Genomic DNA, 19,118 nt, shown 5'->3' on the forward strand with positions numbered 1-19,118 from the left:
CAAACCATAAAACCCACATCTGTCAGTGAAAGTCAAGTTGGGAAAGAATGGGACTGTCTGGGATCAGATATGTTTCCTTTTATTTTTTAACAAGTCAACCCCATATATGGAAGAAAAGGAGAGTGTGGGTAAAAACTTTTTTACAATTTTTCCAGCCTGATGACCATTTCATTTACCACCTCTCTTCATACTCCTGTGTTCTAATTCAGTTTTCTCCATAGTAACAATCAATTAAGAGCAAAAAATATTTTAACTATCCCTACAGGGACTCAGGAGCTATGAAGGCATATAGATATATATACTTAATTTCCCCAGTTTGGCTGGAGTTATCAAAATGCCACATCTACCTGCTGATATAGCCCAGCTTCACCCATTTACAGCTTCTTCATGACACAAGGAATAAACACTTCTCACAACAGCACATCCAGGAGTCTTCAGCAAAGAAACCAAGTTGACACTGTCCTGTGATGATTTCCATGGTGATTTCACAGGGCACAAAAAGTAGAACCCAATCCAGTGCAAAGCTTCTTTTATTTTAATCCATAAACCAGCTCAGAAGTCCCAGAGTTAGCCAGCTGGATCTCCTGTCAAACCCAAGAGATTCATAGGAAAGAGAAACACACCTTGCTCCTCATAGCTTTATGCATTGTATAAGTGGGCAGTAGCATCTCAATCAGTAAAACACATAAGCATGTGCTCAAATCTAAGTATGCCAGTAATCCCACTGGAGTCCTGGGAGGACTCAAGCACTTAAGTTAAATGCATGCTGAAGTGCTTTGCTGGAATGGGATCCTGGCTTACTTTACCTGAGGATGATGGGCCTGGGATGCAGCCAGGAAAACATCAAAAACTAGCATAGTGTAACTGGCGTAGAGAATGAAGAGTACAGATAACTTAAAGAATGAGAAGTACTTGTGGCACCTTAAAAACTAACAAATTTATTTGAGCATAAGCTTTCATGGGCTAAAACCCACTTCATCGGATGCATGGAGTGGAAAGTACAGTAGGAAGATATGTATACACACAGAGAACATGAAAAAATGAGTGCTGCCATACCAACTGCAACAAGAGTAACAAATTAAGGTGGGCTATTATCAGCAGGAGGGAAAAAAAACTTTTGTAGTGATCATCAGGCTGGCCCATTTCCAACAGTTGACAAGAAGGTGTGAGTAACAGTAGGGGAAAAAATTAGCAGGGGGAAATAGTTTTTACTTTGTGTAATGACCCATCCACTCTCAGTGTTTATTCAAACCTAATTTAATGGTGCCCAGTTTGCAAATTAATTCCAATTCTGCAGTTTCTCATTGGAGTCTGTTTTTGAAGTTTTTTTTGTTGAAATAGTGCGACTTTAAAGTCTGTAATTGAGTGACCAGGGAGGTTGAAGTGTTCTCCGACTGGTGAAACTGGACAGTCTCTACACAAAAGAATAAATGGACACAAATCAGATGTCAAGAATTATAACATTAAAAAACCAATGTACATGGCAGAGGGACATTGCTGGCACATGATGGCATATATCACATTGGTAGATGTGCAGGTGAAAGAGCCTCTGGTAGTGTGGCTGATGCGATTAGGTCCCATGATGGTGTCCCTTGAATAGATATGTGGACAGAGTTGGCAATGGGCCTTGTTGCAAGGATAGGTTCCTGGGTTAGTGTTTTTGCTGTGGTTGCTGGTGAGTATTTGCTTCAGGTTGGGGGACTGTCTGTAAGTGAGGACTGGCCTGTCTCCCAAGTTCTGGGAGAGTGAGGGATCATCCTTCAGGATAGGTTGCAGATCCTTGACAATGCGCTGGAGAGGTTTTAGTTAGGGGCTGAAGGTGATGGCTAATGGAATTCTGTTACTTTCTTTGTTGGGCCTGTCCTGGAGTAGGTGACTTCTGGCTCTGTCAATCTGTTTCTTCACTTCAGCAGGTAGGTATTGTATTTTTAAGAACGCTTGATAGGGATCTTGTAGGTGTTTGTCTCTGTCGGAGGGACTGGAGCAAATGCAGCTGTAATCCGATGAAGTGAGTTTTAGCCCACAAAAGCTTATACCCAAATAAATGTGTTAGTCTCTAAGGTGTCACAAGTACACCTCATTCTTTTTGCTGATACAGACTAACACAGCTACCACTCTGAAACCAGGGCTGGCTCCAGGCACCAGCGAAGGAAGCAGGTGCTTGCGGCGGCCAATGGTAAGGGGCAGCACGTCCAGGTATTTGGCAGCAATTCAGCAGCAGGTCCCTCAGTCCCTCTCTCCTCTCTTCCTGCCACAGAAGAATGAAGCAGCGCGACTGAGCTGCCACAGAAGTGGCACCGATCGTGACTTTATCTTTTTTCCACTTCGCTGCTTGGGGCAGCAAAAAAGCAGGAGCCGGCCCTGTCTGAAACCTGTCAGATAACTTAGTGAAACAGGTGTCCTGGGCCTTGTCTTTCAAGGGGAAAAAGGTGTATTATCACATTTTAGAAACACATGGTAAAACGAGACCTTTTTTCCTAGTGTGGATGCAGCTTTGGGGTAATGGAATAAACAAATGGGTGCTCCAATCCAGGGGACTGGAGAAGTTGACTCTTTCCTTTCTGTAGGCAACATCGTCCAATGCTCTGTTGCTTCCTGGAAATAACAGCTCCTCTCTCCTCTCCCCCAGCCGCCTAGGTAACCCATTCCAGGGCCTCATCACCCTACTAGTGTTGCTGACATACCTGAAGAAACCCTTCTTGTTACTCTTAACATCTCTTGCTAGCTGCAACTCCAAGTGTGATTTGGCCTTCCTGATTTCATTCCTGCATGCCTGAGCAATATTTTTATACTTCTCCCTGGTCATTTGTCCAATCTTCCACTTCTTGTAAGCTTCTTTTTCGTATTTAAGATCAGCAAGGATTTCACTGTTAAGCCAAGCTGGCTGCCTACCATATTGACTATTCTTTCTACACATCAGGGTGGTTTATTCCTGTAACATTAATAAGGATTCTTTAAAATACAGCCAGTTCTCCTGGTCTCCTTTCCCCCTCATGTTATTCTGGTCAATTTTTCCCCATGTAAACCAGCCATAAAGACAGGGAAAGGAGGAGAAACAGGCAAAATAGCCATGGTCTGAAAAGTTAGCATTTTTCTACAGAGTGAATTCAACAATAAGGCACTGGCGTTTACTAAAAGCCATATTTATCTTTGTCCTTTAGGCAGACTAACTATTAACATCAGGGAAGTTCCTACTATGGATCCAGAGAAGTACTGCATAGAGATCTGTATTTATACCCTGCTTCATAGACCACAACTAAAAATAGACTTTAGTCCTCCTCCCCAATATGAGTTTGACATCCCTACTCTATAGGAAACAACCTGTCCTTTAAACACTCTACCTTATAGGTCTATTGTTTTGTGCATTTTGTTGCTTGTTTGTTTGTTTAAATTTAGATTCAATATGTTTCTACATAACTTGAAATGCTAAGTTATAATTTTCAGATGCGGTTGTGCAATTGCAGCTCACTCTCTCCCCTTTCCTGGGCAGGCATTTTCCAAAATAGTTCTGAGGGCTAGTATAGTTCATGGATGGGAATCGACAACTCCGTGTCAAAGAACCAAACCCCACAAGATGGATGATTTCAGATGCATTTTCTGACATAGAACACTGATTTGTACGAGGTCTGATGACTGTCTTAAGCCTTATGAAGTGGTTGTTACTGGGCAGAAGAAAACCACATAATTCCCTTCTGTTCCATTATGTCTTTTGCAAGTTGAGATTGTTCATCCAGATGAAGTCGTGGCAGAGTTTTTATTCACTGTACAAGTTCCCATCTGCTAATGGAGAAGGAAAGGAAATCTCTATTAGTATCATCATAGTCAATCAATGATCAGTAAGTCAGCAGTTACTCAATTCCTTTGGCTCTGCTGGTTGCTGATCCTTGGCCCAAACAGTCCTAACATTTGACATTGACTATTAGTCACAGATGGTTCCCTGAGGGGGCCACAGCCAGAGGCAATGGGTGCATTATAATACAGAATCAATAAAAGGCAAATACAGGTAATGCATTAGAAAAGGAATAAATAAGACACAAAACAACATAATAATGCTATATATGTCCACATCTTGAATATTGCACACAGCTCTGTTTGCCCATCTCAAAAGAGAGATATTAGAATTGAAAAATACAGAAGAGGGCAAGAAAATGATTAGGGGTATGGAGTAGCTCCCATATGAGGAGAGATTAAAAAGACAGACTGTTCAGCTTAGAAAAGAGACTACTAAGGGGGGATACGATAGAGGTCTATAAAATCATGACTGGTGTGGAGAAAGTGAATAAGGAAGTGTTATTTACTCCTTCTCAAAAACACAAGAACCAGGGGTCACCCAATGAAATTAATAGGTAGCAGGTTTAATACAAACATAAAGGAATACAGTGCTGCTTCACACAATGCACAGTCAACCTGAGGCACTTGTTGCCATGGGATGTTGTGCAGGCCAAAAGTATAACTGGGTTCAAAAAAGAATTAGATACGTTCATGGAAGATAGGCCCATCGATGACTATTAGCCAAAATGATCAGAGACACAACCCCATGCTCTGAGTGTCCCTAAACCTCTGACTACAAGAAGCTGAGACTTGATGGCAGCCAGGGGATTGATTACTTGATAAACTGCCATGTTCTGTTACTTCCTTCAGAAGCACCAGGCATCAGCCACCATTAGAAGCAGGATACTGAGCTAAATGGACCATGGCTCTGACCCAGTATGGCCGTTCTTAGGTTATAAGTCTATTGAGGAGATTCCAATGAGGTCACCCCAGAACTGCAAATTTAGAGAGAGTTACCAGAACTCTAGGGAGGAAATAATTCCACAATTTCTATGAGTCACAGGATACTTGTGGAGGTCAGTAATTTGACCCCAACCCTGTGATGGAAATGTCACAGCAGAAGGCAGATTTAGTTTATTACAAGTGACTAGCTGATTGAATTCCATCACTGATAAGCTGATTCCAGCCACTGATTAGTTGGAATACTTTTGCCAGGTGCCCCCCAAAATCCTAATCCTTGGTTTTGGTGCTGGCTTTTCATGATCCAGCTGCCATATATTTTCTGATACTTATTCATGAACATTCAGCTCATTGAACCCACCTGATATTTAATTGACTGATCAGAAATTTTATTGAAGCCCCATCCTGTATAAAGCAAAACACTTAAGGGACATACTTGGGCCTAACATTTTTTACCTACTTCTAAGCAATAACAAAATTATATCTGAAAGATTATTTTTTTCACCGTTTCTCTTATTTTTGCTTGTTTATTTTAGTTATTTGACATTAGCGAAATATGTTTGTAAAACCACAAAAATTGGCAGGGGGACCTAGGGCAGGAACTTTCAATGCGTCTTTTGAAATTCACTAGGTTTCTAGTTGACAGTGACCCTTTAAACAATATTTGATTTGTAAGGACAGTTGGAAGGGGAAAGAAGAGTGGAGTTGTTACCGAAAAATGAGCAATGGCAGGAGAAGCATTAGCATTTGTAAAGATAGTGCCTACTAGAACAGTAATTGGCACGGATTCTTTTTCCCATGTAAAATATGTAACAGCTATACATACAAAGTGTTGTTATTTGTCTTAACAGTGAATATTCGTTTGACTTCTCTGACCTCAAGTATAAAAGGATGCTAAGTGCTGAAGGCTGGAATGTCATTGCCCTGATAACACTGTCCAGAAGCTGCTTTGAGCTGTTACTGATGCTCAGTGTTACCACTGTCTGGGGATTGGGCCTGCTTTGAGCAGGATGTTGGACTAGATGGCCTCCTGAGATCCCTTCCAACCCTGATATTCTATTCTCTCTCTATCTCTGGCACACCAAGGCTCTAAACACAAGCATAGAATGCAGCCTGCATTTCAGCAGACCTCCATGTGATTTATAAAGCATGACCACTGGCATAGTTCAGTGACAACGGCACTCAGCCAGGTGTATTGCCCTCAAGGCACAGTGCTAGTGCCCTAGCTCCATGGTTACAGGTACACTAACACTGAGTGTCCCATAGCAAGGAAAGGCTCAGTCAGCAGCAGGAATTTCTGCTGTCTCCTTGGCCATACAGAGGGGTAAGGGGAGGTACCCCGACATTTCTAACTGAGACAAACAACTTGTGTACTGCCTCACATATTTTATGATATCTACTTGTTACCTTCCCTTGTATTACATTCAAGTTGTCTCCGACAAAACTTCCTCTTACTCTGGTGTTAAGTCAGGATGTCCCCGAGATAATCTTTTGGAGAATGTTCCCACACACCCGCAGTATCTGCTGCTACTTAAGAGTGCCTAGGTTTTTACCAACGCTAGCACTACAGTGAACTTATAAATATCTATTTTAGTAGATGACCTGACTTTGGTTCACAGCCTCTGGTCTTGCCCCAGGCTCAGTGCTCCAGGCTCTCTTCTCCTATACTCTGCTCTACTCTAGAAAAAGCAGCAGCAGGCTCTTCTTCAGTTGCAATCAGGTCACTAATTTTGAGTGGAACTCTCCATTGAAATAAATGAAGAATTAAACTGATGGGGCAATATGGCCTTGAGGAAAATTTCTTTCAATACATTGAGTACAACATCCTTTCCCCCCCAGCAGGCAGCTAGGTAAAAGGAAAAGGTGAGGTAGTGCATTAGCACAAGTGTTGCATCTGCAGAAGCACCTAAATGACTTATACACATAATTCACTTTTGAAAATGGGACTTAGGACCCTAAGGCTACATCTACACAGGGATAAAAGCTCCCCAGCTCAGCCAGAGCTGCCTTGGGCTAGCAAGACTCAGGATAAGGGGCTAAAAATTGCTGTGTGTAGACATTCAAGCTCAGGCTGGAGCCCAAGCTCTTTAATCCCTCCACCCTTGCTGGGTCCCAGAGCCAGGGCTCCTGCCCGAGCCTGGAACTCTATACAGCAATGAAAGAGCAACAGCAGCTTAAGCCCCGCAAGCCCAAGATGGCTGGTGTGGGCCAGCCACGGGTGTCTAGTTGCTCTGTAGACATACCCACCCTAAGTGTTTACCCGTGTTCTAAAGGGAGATGTACATTTCTGTTCATACATTTTGTCTTTGGAGACAGCTTTACAAACAACCCAGATGACCAAGGTAATTTCTAAGCATGACTACTAACTAAACTGAACATAAAGTGGATCCTCTTGTTTGTGCTAAATACAGCTTTAGAGCCACTGGCCCCTCTTGGGCGAAGTGCATAAATTCATAGATTCTAGAGTCAGAAGGGACCAATGTGATCATCTAGTCCGACCCCCTGCACAAAGCAGGCCACAGAACCCCACCCATCCACTCCTATAACAATCCCCCAACCCATGCCCGAGTCATTGAAGTCTTCAAATTGTGGTTTGAAGACCTCAAGCTGCAGAGAATCCACCAGCAAGTGACCCACACTGCAGGGGAAGGCAAAAAACCTCCAGGGCCTCTGCCAATCTGCCCTGGAGGAAAATTCCCTCCTGACTCCAAATATAGTGATCAGCTAAACCCTGAGCATGTGGGCAAGACTCACCAGCCAGCACTCAGAAAAGAATTCTCTGCAGTAATTCAGATCCCATCCCATCCAACATCCTATCACCAACCAATGGGCATACTTATCTGGAGATAATCAAAGATCAATTGCCAAAATTAGGCTCTCCCATCATACCATCCCTTCCATAAACTTATCAAGCTTAATCTTAAAGCCAGATATGTCTTTTGCCCCCACTACTCCCCTTGGAAGACTGTTCCAGAACTTCATTCCTCTAATGGTTAGAAACCTTCGTCTAATTTCGAGTCTAAACTTCCTAGTGTCCAGTTTATACCCCTTCGTTCTTGTATCTACATTGATACTAAGCTTAAATAATTCCATATGACAGGTTTTCCATTCCTCGGATCATCCTAGTAGATCATCCCATCTCTGAACCTGTTCCAGTTTGAATTCATCCTTCTTAAACATGGGAGACCAGAACTGCACACAGTATTCCAGGTGGCGTCTCACCAGCGCCTTATAAGGAGGTGTTAGTACCGTTATATCTTTTCTGGAAATACCTTGCCTGATGCCTCCTAAAACCGCATTAGCTTTTTTAACGGTCATATCACACTGGCGGCTCATAGTCACCCTGCGATCTACCAATACCCCAAGGTCCTTCTCCTCCTCTGTTGCTTCCAACTGATGCGTCCCCAATCTATATCTAAAGTTCTTAATCCCTAAGTGCATGACCTTGCACTTTTCACTATTAAATTTCATCCTATCACTATTACTCCAGTTTACAAGGTCGTCCAGATCTTCCTGTATGATATCCCGGTCCTTCTCCGTGTTAGCAATACCCCCCAGCTTTCTCATCCACGAACTTTATTAGCACATTTCCGCTTTTTGTGCCAAGGTCGGTAATAAAAAGGTTAAATAAGATTGGTCCCAGAACCGATCCTTGAGGAACTCCACTAGTAACCTCCTTCCAGCCTGACAGTTCACCCTTCAGTATGACCCGTTGTAGTCTCCCTTTTAACCAGTTCCTTATCCACCTTTCAATTCTCATATTGATCCCCATCTTTTCCAATTTGACTAATAATTCCCCATGTGGAACCATGTCAAATGCCTTACTGAAATCGAGGTAAATTAGGTCTACCGCATTTCCTTTGTCTAAATAGTCTGTCACCTTCTCAAAGAAGGAGATCAGGTTGGTTTGGCACGATCTACCTTTAGTAAAACCATGTTGTACTTTGTCCCAATTATCATTGACCTCAATGTCCTTAACTACTTTCTCCTTCAAAAGTTTTTCCAAGACCTTACATACTACAGATGTCAAACTAACAGGCCTATAGTTACTCAGATCACTCTCTCCCTTTCTTAAAGATAGGAACTACGTTAGCAATTCTCCAGTCGTACGGTGCAGCGCTACATTGTTCCAGGAACAGCTGAAGGAGAGATTGGGCTGGGATGTTGAGCCAGGTACACAAGCCAGTGCATGGGAGAGGTTTGTTCCTGCTTCCTACCCACCCCTTTTGGAGCAGTTTGAACTCCTGAGGATGCCTGCAGAGAGCAGTCCCTTACTCCTATTAGCTGGGGGACTGGAATTAAGTTTGCTCCTTGTGCCAGTCATTCATTTTGGAGGGAGGAGACTCCTTGCAACTTTCCTTCTGCACACCCACAAGAGGGCCAGGCATAATTTTGTTCTTCATGAAGGCTCATTTTCACTGTAAGAACCAAATCCTGATCCAGCTGAAGTCAGCAGCAAAATTCCCCAAGGATTTTGGCTTTAAATCCCATTGGGTACAATTATGTAAAACAATCAGGTAAACTGATATGTGCAGCTGTGGTCAGTTTCTAGAAGACAAACTCTCAGTGTTATTTTAGGTCATACCTCCCCCATCTTTTGATATAACCCATAGCATAGATCAACCATGAACCAAATACAGTTCTGTGATCAATGGCTCAATAGCAAGGGTGTTACAATCCTTTTACTCACCTATTACTAGAATGACAGCAGTTATGACAGCAACTCCCAAAATGACTCTGTTTGAAACCACAGCTGAAGAATCTGTGTGAAGAAATTACACTTTCAGATCAGCCACTCTCTGACCCTCACTTGTGGAAAACGTCTCAAGAGAGAAATAGCCTTTCCTTTAAAAGAACTTTGCAAGCTGCCCTTTCAAGTTTGAATATTAAGTGCTGTTTGGTGAGATTTAAAAAAAAAAAAAAAAAACTGTTGCAAGTTGTCTCTCTCACATCAGTAAACCTTACTGACCCCAACCCTGTTGTCATCCAGGTCTAGAAAGGCCAGATGTCCAAATTTTTCCATGACTCTTGCAGCTTTGATAAGTCAGACTGACTTAGTTTCAGTACAAGCAGACAGGGCAGCAATTGTCCTTCTGTGCTCACTCCACTCCCCCAGTGCTTCCTCATCTGGCATCACTCAGCTCTCACCTATATACACTGGTACTTGCATTCTCCCACTTTTTGTGCCTTTCACTTCTGGTACAATGCACTAGCAGAATGATCACTGAGGAGGGGCTTATGGTAGTTTATTTAGTAAAAATAAATCCAGAGATGAAAGTAAGCCAGTGTGCCATACTGGGACAGCCCGGATTCCCCAGGCTGGAGCCCCAGGCCTTTTAAATTGCAGCCAGAACCCCATTGCTGGATCCCTAGGGTAGCGGGGGACTCCGGGGGTTTATTTAAAGGGCCGGGGCTCACGCTGCCTCTACTGCCCTGGGCCTTTTAAATAGCTGCTGGAGCCCCGCCGCCACTATCCCAGGGCTCTGGGGGCTATTTAAAGGGTCAGGGCAGTAAAAGCAGGGGAGTCCTGGACCCTTTAAATAGCCCCCAAAGCCCTTGAGTAGCGGCAGGGCTCCCGTTGCCTGTACGTTCCCAGCTCTTTAAATAGCCACCGAAGCCCTACTGCCAGAGCCCTGGGGTAGCAGCATCAGCTGGGGGCTCTGGCAGCGGTTTTAAGGGCCCAGGGCAGTAGCGGCAGCTGAGCCCTGAGCCCTTTAAACTGCTGCCAGAGCCCCCAGCTGCCACTGCTACCCTGGCAGGGGAGGGCACTTACCACTACAGGGTGGTCCAGGGCTGGCTCTGACCCACCCCATCCCTGCCCATTCCACCCAAGGCCCCACCCCTTCCAGGGGCCAAAGCCAGCCCCAACCCAGCCCCATACCAGTAAGCCCCTATTTCTACTGTCACCCCTGAATAAATCACTTATAAAATAAACAGTGATACTACTGCTGTATTCTCTCTCTCTAAAACTGGTACATCTCTATTTGCAAGCCAGAGCCTATTACTGTCACGAGGTAACGTGGCACTGCATAGTGCCTATAGGATGGGTGGCAATTTTAAACATCCTATTTACTTCCTTCTATAGGAAGGAAGACACAGTTTTACTGAGATTTTAAATTAAAGAGCCCCCAACTCCAAAGTCTTCCCATAGTTCAGTGGGTTTGGTCTAATTTCTATTTTAAACCATATCAAAATATTTTCATATGAAAATGCATCAGTTAAGTACAGAGGACCAATACTGGTGCCAAGCTACCTGGAGATGATTTATACTCCTAGCCTGGGCTGGGACCATTTATTTAACGCACTTATTTCTGGGCTCTCAATTGGGTAATTATGTTTTGTTGGCACTTGGGGCCATATTACACCATCCATCTTTAAGCTTAAATCTGATGGCACAAGTGGACCCTTGTTCAGGAGTGCAATCACTCCTACATTTGCTGAAGACACTTAAGAGCATCAGAACTCTGAAATGACCCATTCAAATACCAAATTGAATAGATGTGCACCTGAGATGAACTCATGGGTGTATTTTTGAAAATGCAGCCCATTGAATAAACGCTGATCATTGTGTGTGCACACACAATTTCATAAACTCTGAAACAGCACAAAGTTAATTCCTATAATTAAACAATAAAAATTGTAAAATACTGGAAAGAGAAATTCCCACTTACCATTGATGATCAATTCCAGAGAGGTTTCATTCTCACTAACTTCGTTGGTAACTTTGCATGAGTAACTGCCACTATCAGCCTGTGTTGCGTTCAGTATGAGAAGTACACTGTTATTCCGAGAGAGCTGGTAGTGACCATACTTAGAGAGAGGCTTATGGTCCTTTCTCCACTGATAGGAATCCACCCTACCTACTGTCACATTACAGACCATTTCAATGGTGGAGCCCGCCAAGGAAGAGTTCCTAAAGAGTTTCGGCTTGGATAAGGGCTCTGGAAGAGAGGAAACATTTTGCTACCATTATTCCTAAACACTAAAAAAATGCAACAGCATTTCCCCAACAATGATTTAAAGATATCACTTAACTATTAATAGACACTATCTTCAGTCTTAAAGGAATACATTTCAATAGCACTGGATGGCACAAAGTTATGCAATGTTGATCTTTATTAGCAGTGTATGCTAAGGCTTTGGCTACACTGGCACTTTACAGCACTGCAACTTTCTTGCTCAGGGGTGTGGAAAAAAAACCCCTGAGCGTAGCAAGTTACAGCGCTGCAAAGCACCAGTGTAAACAGTGCCCCAGCGCTGGGAGCACGGCTCCCAGCGCTGCAAACTAATCCCCAGAGGGAGGTGGAGTACCTGCAGTGCTGGGAGAGCTCTCTCCCAGCGCTGCTGCTGCGACCATACTCGCACTTCAAAGCGCTGCCGTGGGAGCACTCCTGTGGCAGCGCTTTGAAGTGCGAGTGTAGCCAAGCCCTAAGTAAATAAATCCCTACTAAGGCAATATTATGATTGAGATTTAAACAATGTAAATCAAGTCATTTGCAATTATGGCTCCCATAGCATCCTTAATGCTCCTGTTTTGTAGTATGGTATATTATATTACAGTTCTGAACACATCAACCTTAATGTCTTCCCAAGCAGCTAGAGTCATTTGCTGCAGAAATCAGAACTTCAATTTCATCTGTGAGAAAATTCTTCCCGCCCGCAACCACGAGAATGCCAGAAGATGGCTCTTGAGACTCTGAAAAGCTAAATGAACAGCTGAAGAATATAAGTGAAAAGGCTTGTTCTCTCTTTATGTATTTAGGCCCCAGTTCAGGAAGTCAATGGGAATTAAGTGATTCCAGCTATGAAATTAATTAAACAAACAAAAAACATCCATTTTAGCAATTTAAGACTATAAAATGGGAAGAAAGTAAGGAATTAACAACAACATTTAAAAATAAATTAGATTTATTTATTTTTTATTTATGAGGGTACAAATGATTACTACACCCAAAGGTATATTCATGGAGATAAAGTATTTTTCTCATAAGTATTTGCTAAATCTGGCTACTGTCAAATGTTTTATGCAGTTCTTTGGCCTGTCAATTTAAATTTGACCCACATTTTACATTTTGTTAAAACAAGTATAAAACCTAAAACTAGAATAATTGTTTTTAAAATTCCAGTGAAACTATTTCAAACAAGTAACTTTCCCATGCATTATGTTCACAGCATATAGGTAAAGAAGTTTGTTTTATCTAATATTCTTGCTGGAAGGCTGCACTTAAAACTAAAGTTATTTCTTAGAATTCAGAATGCTAACAGACACATAAAGCAGGCTACTCCCTTAAAAAACAGAAGCACAATTCACCGTACCTCTTTCTAAATTATCTGGCTGCAGACTGACTCTGATCAGATTTTTCCTTACAGAGCCCTCATCTACAAGTACAGCCAGAAAAACCCCAGAGAATTTAAAGCGATAGATCACAATTTTGACATGGATTTCAATACACCACACTCTGCAGTATATGAAGCCCAAACACTAGCAGCACTAGAAAATAAGAAAGCCAAACTGGCTTAATAGATGTTCAGTATCCTAGTTGAGATGACTGCAAAAAGAAATGGAGAATAAATACAGTTGGGACAAATTTTAAAGATGAAAGAATTTTTAATAAAGTATTATCAGGAGGGGGGAGGAATAGCTCAGTGGTTTGAGCATTGGCCTGCTAAACCCAGGGTTGTGAGCTCAATCCCTGAGGGGGCCACTTAGAGATCTGGGGCAAAATAAGTACTTGGTCCTGCTATTGAAGGCAGGGGGCTGGACTTGATGACCCTTCAGGGACCCTTCCAGTTCTAGGAGATAAAAATAAAATAAATGGAGATATCCTTTTAAAACCCATTTTTGACACAGAAATGAATGAAACATAATGTTTATTTCCTCTATGTTGTTTTGGCTGTTTTAGACTGTGTGTGTGTGTAACAGTCCAGGAATCCTGCCATTGCTGGTGCCATTGATAATGTAAGAAAACACTCAGTATAAATGGGCTTCGAGGAATAAATTATGTGTCAGAGTTTAAGGCAAGTCAGGACCACCAGTTCATCTAGTCTGTCTTCCTGTCTATTGCAGGCCACCAGCACCACCTATTATCCGCACACTAAACCCAACAACCAAATGAGACCAAAAGTATTCCAGCCCACAGGCAGGCAAAAAAAGAGGGACAGAAGCCCACTAGTCCCTGAGGCCCCTACAATGGCAGAAAAATGATGAAATGAGCTATACCCAGATAATCCTGCAAAGTGGAAAGTGATCCACATACTGCAGAGGAAGGTGAAACACCCTCCCCCCTCTCTCTCCAGGATCACTGTCAATCTGCCCTGGAGGGAAATTCCTTCTTTACCCCACATCTGGCTATCCATCAGACCCTGGGCATTGAGCAAGAACCAGCCAGCCAAGCACCTGAGAGAGAGAGAACATTCAGTGCCATCTCAAAACACTGGCTCACCCTGTCCAATGTCCTATCTCCAGCTATGGCCATTTTTGATGATTCAGAGGAAGGAGACCACTCTCCCCCACTCAGCACTCAAATATAAATCAAGAGAGGAAGTTTAGATCTAAAGAACTAAGGCCCATATGATGCAAATACTTATTCAAGTGCTTCCTTTACCCCACAGGGAGTCCCATTATCATTGGCTATTTCAATCTAGGCAGAATTACCTACCTGAAAATTGCCTTTGTATTTTGAGGAGAGAAGCTGTGTGTATTGTTTTATTGCTCAAGTGCCAGTAAAATCCATTACTATATTTTGGTAAGTCACTCCTCAAAATAATCGAGACAATGGTAAATATGGGCAAACCTGAGATCTAGAAGTAAGATTTAGTGAGTCAAAATTTCACACAGAGCAATTGGGGTGACGCTAAAAAACAAAACAAAACAGAACCTGTCCTGTTCCAAAGCTAAATGTAACCAGTGTTTGATACATCTGGACAAGTCATCATCAAAGTTAAACAACAAAACTACCACAGAAATTAGTTCTCCTCTATGTCATACATGCAACAATTCCCCCTGCCCCACTCCCAGGAATACTGTGCTGAAGTCCTTTTTGGGGAAGTAAAGGTTGGAGAAATAGACCAGGCCTGATATATAATGCAGATTCTTCTCACCATCTGAAGTGATATAGATGGTGTAAGAATGCAGTGTGTACAATATATGCCTATTGCCTCTATGCAGAATGTCAGCTATGCAATCCTAGATAGGGAAAAGCTCACATGAAATTAGCACAAGAGTGGAAGAAAGGTTAATGAACATAGCACTTACCTATAACCTCCAGCTGGATCCATTTGCCATTTTTCTCCTCCTCTTGTCTCCTTAATCTGTACAGGCCTCGATCTGCCAGTTGCAATTTCAGTCCCAGGGACCAGTTGGACATGCTAAATACAACACGATCCTTATACTCTGGTAAGATGTCCAGTTCTCGTGATGCCACATAATAAAGTACGACAGTCACTTCAGTGTCATTTTCATTTTGTTTATACTCCCACCGTACAAACCCAGTGGTGTCAATGTGATCTGGTCCAGGGAGCACCACAGTGCAGCCCACGGCACCAACCACCCTGCCTTCTGTTGGTGCAAGACCAGTGGATTGACATGCAGAAACAATCCCCACTGCAAGAACAAAACAGCAACATTTAAGGTTAGATTCAGTTACTATGGTGAAGTAGAAGCCATCCCACAATTAAAGTTGTAACCTGCCTTCCATTATAACCCAGATTTTGCCCCCACCCACCTCACAAGATAATTTTTGTATCATATTTTGCATGTAATCATTATGCTAGTTTGTTGCTAAGCACAGTCAACGTGTGTGGTGCAGTAAAAGAAAATTAATCATCATCCAGAGTCTTTGGCAGAGGTGGATTTACAGTAAAACACAGGGTGCCCAGGGCCCCAGGCCAGGCAGCTGCAGAGGCAGAAGCATGGTCCTGCCAGCACCTGGGGCTCCAGTCCTGGACCAGCAGCCACCCTTCCCCCTCCCCTTCGTTTGCCGTATTCCCACCCCTTCCCCTCACTCCTAGCACTTCCCCACCACTACCAAACAGCTGTTTGCCAGTGCTCAGGTCGCTCTGGAAGGGAGGGGGAGGAGTGGGGCTACAACGCACTCCCGGAATGAAGCAGGGAAGAGACAGGGGTGGGGACTTGTGGAAGGGGTGGGGGGAATTGAGGCAGGGTGGAGCAAAGGTGGGGCCCCCGCACTCCCTCTACACAATCCCCCCCCAACCGCCTGCTATGAGCTGCTCAGGGTAGGGGGCTGGGGCAGGGAGCACCCCCATGACCCCAGCCCACGCCCCCAGCCCTCTGCCCTGACTCCTGCACCCTCCTCACACACTCCCAGCCCTGACTCCTGCATCCCCCCACATCCCCAGCCCACCCTGACTCCTGCACCCCCTCACACATCCTCAGCCACCTGCCCTCCCTGACTCCTGCACCCCCCCTCACAAAGGTATGTTGCAACTTCTAATGCTGAATCATGATATATTTAGCAAAGAGCCTCTCCAATTGCTGGAGGCTAAATTGAATTTTCAGACAGGCCTGTAGTCAGGGCAGACGGAGCTCCTGGCGTGGGGCGCACCCAGCGCCACAGATAACTGCTTTAAACACAGACAAAGGCAGATCAATCTTGAACTAGTCCAATAGCTGATTTTCCAAACTTGGTACTAAGGAAAGGAGAAGAGACCTGCCGCAGTGCGCAGCTCTTAAAGGCAGCCCAGACTCCTCTCTCCTGGGCCGCCTGAGCTCCCCGCCGGGACCGCAGGTGACCGAGTCACTACGGAGCCCTCCGGCTTCCCCAACTTCGCAGCCCCCTCACCTGAGAACAGCGCCACCAGCAGCCAGCCCGCAGGGCGCATTGCGGCGCTGCACCGCTCCGAGCTCTGCCGACTGCTGCAGTCCGGAGCTGCCTGCCCCAGCCTGACTCCGCTCCTCTCCCTGCAGACCGGAAAGTGCCTCCGCCTGAGTCATTCTCCCCAGCGCCAGGCGGACGAGAGCACCAGCCCTGTTGCTACCTGCTTTGGGGGACTGGAGTTTTAAATATCTGCCTGGAAAACACAGGACGGGGCTCGGCCCCAGGCACCTGCAGTGCTATTGAAAAGTATTTTGCAGAATGGGCAGCTTCTACAATTTTCTTTTTAATGGCACTTGCTAGGATTTAAACAGTTCATTCTGCATGTTTTTTCCAGAGAAATGAACCTGTGTTTCGTGATCAGTTATTTTAGGTAGCTGCTCCTTCATGACTGGATCGAACAAAGCTAGATATTCAACGAATTTTTAAAAGTTTCCATTACCTGGTGTCTATAATTTTTCATTTCTACCATGGCGGCGGAATGCTAAATTTTGCCCAGCGAGAACTCTCACTAAAGCTCTAATATTTGTTGCCAATATTCTTCTTTTTCCTTGATCATACTTAAATTTTCTTCATCAGTAGTTTTTCCTTTTTTTATTGTAATTCAAGTTCTTTCCCATCCTGAAAACATTCCAAATGTTCTGTACTGCTTTCACATGAAGAGAGAATTGAAGAGATGTTTTTCCAGTCCTTTGAACCATTTTCAGTAAGTGATGTATCAGTTGCTTAATTTCTAAACAACTTGCAGCAAAAGCAAAACACAGAGTCCTTTGACACTTAATATTGTAACCAATTTTGATGAATTTCTTTCCCATTAATGAGTTTCCTCTTGCAATGCAGAGCAGAGAATTTCCTTCTATTTCCATCCTAAGGGAAGGGAAATTAATAAACTTGTTTGGGTCCATGTTCCACAAGATTTTGCCACATATTTCATCACATCTGTGCCATGAAGCTGTAACTTGTTTGAAACTTCTTCATCCTTTCTTCCTTTTACTTCATTTACTTCAATTTCTGCATGTGTCTCTGAAGGTGAATACATTTTCTCCACTTCCATATCATTCTGATGCTGTGAGCTGCCTTCATCTAGAAGTAAGTTTCCATCATCGAGTTTCCAAACTGCTTGTTTTGTGGATGTGGGCTACCCTCACCTCGAAGTAATATATCTTCATCTTGATGTTCCAGACTGCTTCCATGCAGATGTGAGCTAACCTCCTCTCCAAGTAAAATTCCTTCATCTGGATGCTATGAACTGCTTTCATCTTTATTTGGATTAAAGAGAAGATATTTCTCTGCTGCTGTTTTGCTTTGTTCTTTTCCTTCTCAGCCTTCCGTTTACAATACTCAACTCCTGAGGGTTTTCTTTTTCCTCTTTCTGTCATGGGGCATTTGAATATCATTATGTACTAACTGTGCTTCCGACTGCAAGCATTATAGCGTTAAGGATGGCTGACACACTCATCACATGGTTGACAATTTAAAACACATTGCAGCCATCCCAACACATCTTTTCACTACTTAAAGGTTCAACAATCAGTAACATATACTCACTTATTAAAACAGTTAGTTACAGTGTTTACATGGAAACAAAATGACCTTTTTCGACATTATACCAGTTGTTTGGAAAATAATCCCCTTCCTCACAGTTACCCTCTTGGAGTGTGATGTCATCACTTTTGTAGTCTATCAATTAAGCATTAACACTGTTACTTTTCCTTTGTGGACCTTATTTATTACATGTGAACCAGTTATAACAAAGAAAAGTTCATAATTGTACAGCCCAATAATAACGCTAAGGTTTAATAGCACATAAAGATACTCACATTTTGGATTTATAATGCTGAAAGATGTTATTCGTTGGCACCAAGAAACTCAATTTTCTACAGTATTCACTTGATTCTTCGCCATCTACCTGCGATATGTATTAAAATGACCATTTGACGTGTATCAACTCGCGATATCTCCATTCTACATGAATATCCGCCTATGGGAGCTTGATGTATATTCAAGTTAGGTGTCACTAGCATTGCAGCTCTTGCCACTGATGGATGTGTTTCATTGTGGCTGAGTTATTTCTTATCAAAATCTTGACCCTATGTCCCAAATTGGAAAAAAAATCGCTAACATATTATTTATTTTTGCAGTAAATACGAGTCGACATATCAGAAATGTAGAGAAATGAATTATAATTTATATTCCCTCCATACACACACGGGAATTGAAATAATGACATTTTTGTTATTTTCTTTGTATTTGTTTTATATTTTTCATTTGATTTTTTCCCTTGAATTTGGTGCCCCATTTAATTTGGCACTCTAGGTGACAGCCTAGTTTGCCTGTATGGATAGGCCATCCCCGCACACAGATGGCATAATCTGTGCATTTAATTACTCCAAACTCCTGGGACTGGAACCGCCACGTTCCTTCTCAAATACAAGGCTGTGGGTCAGTGGTGGATTTAGAATTAGTGGGGCCGTGTGCTCAGCTTCATTTTTGGGCCCCTCCTTAGGAGTCAGCCAAGAAAAAGAACATTCTCTCTTATCTCCCCCCACCCCC

At 43.2% G+C, this 19,118-nt stretch overlaps 1 protein-coding gene across 1 annotated transcript; it reads right to left on the reverse strand.

Moving 5' to 3' along the window:
• Nucleotides 1-2,676: 2,676 nt before the first annotated feature.
• Nucleotides 2,677-18,054, reverse strand: LOC127056490 (hepatocyte cell adhesion molecule-like). The gene is made up of 5 exons (XM_050964393.1): nt 16,533-18,054; nt 14,987-15,334; nt 11,403-11,672; nt 9,422-9,493; nt 2,677-3,780 (listed from the first exon to the last, which is right to left on the reverse strand). The coding sequence occupies exons 1-5, from the start codon at nt 16,570-16,572 to the stop codon at nt 3,755-3,757; spliced, it is 756 nt and encodes a 251-aa protein (XP_050820350.1). The 5' UTR covers nt 16,573-18,054; the 3' UTR covers nt 2,677-3,754.
• Nucleotides 18,055-19,118: the final 1,064 nt, after the last annotated feature.

The sequence above is a fragment of the Gopherus flavomarginatus genome, chromosome 8 (genome assembly GCF_025201925.1).
Source record: "Gopherus flavomarginatus isolate rGopFla2 chromosome 8, rGopFla2.mat.asm, whole genome shotgun sequence".
Lineage (NCBI taxonomy): Eukaryota > Metazoa > Chordata > Testudines > Testudinidae > Gopherus > Gopherus flavomarginatus.

Bases quoted from the DNA above. Each gene is read 5' to 3' on its own strand.
- LOC127056490 (XM_050964393.1), bottom strand. From the start codon at position 16,572: ATGCGCCCTGCGGGCTGGCTGCTGGTGGCGCTGTTCTCAG. The intron at 9,494-11,402 runs GTAAGTGGGAAT...TTCTTCACACAG, and splicing joins TCTGGAATTGATCATCAATG to ATTCTTCAGCTGTGGTTTCA. The intron at 3,781-9,421 runs GTGAGTAAAAGG...CTTCTCCATTAG, and splicing joins TGCTGTCATTCTAGTAATAG to CAGATGGGAACTTGTACAGT.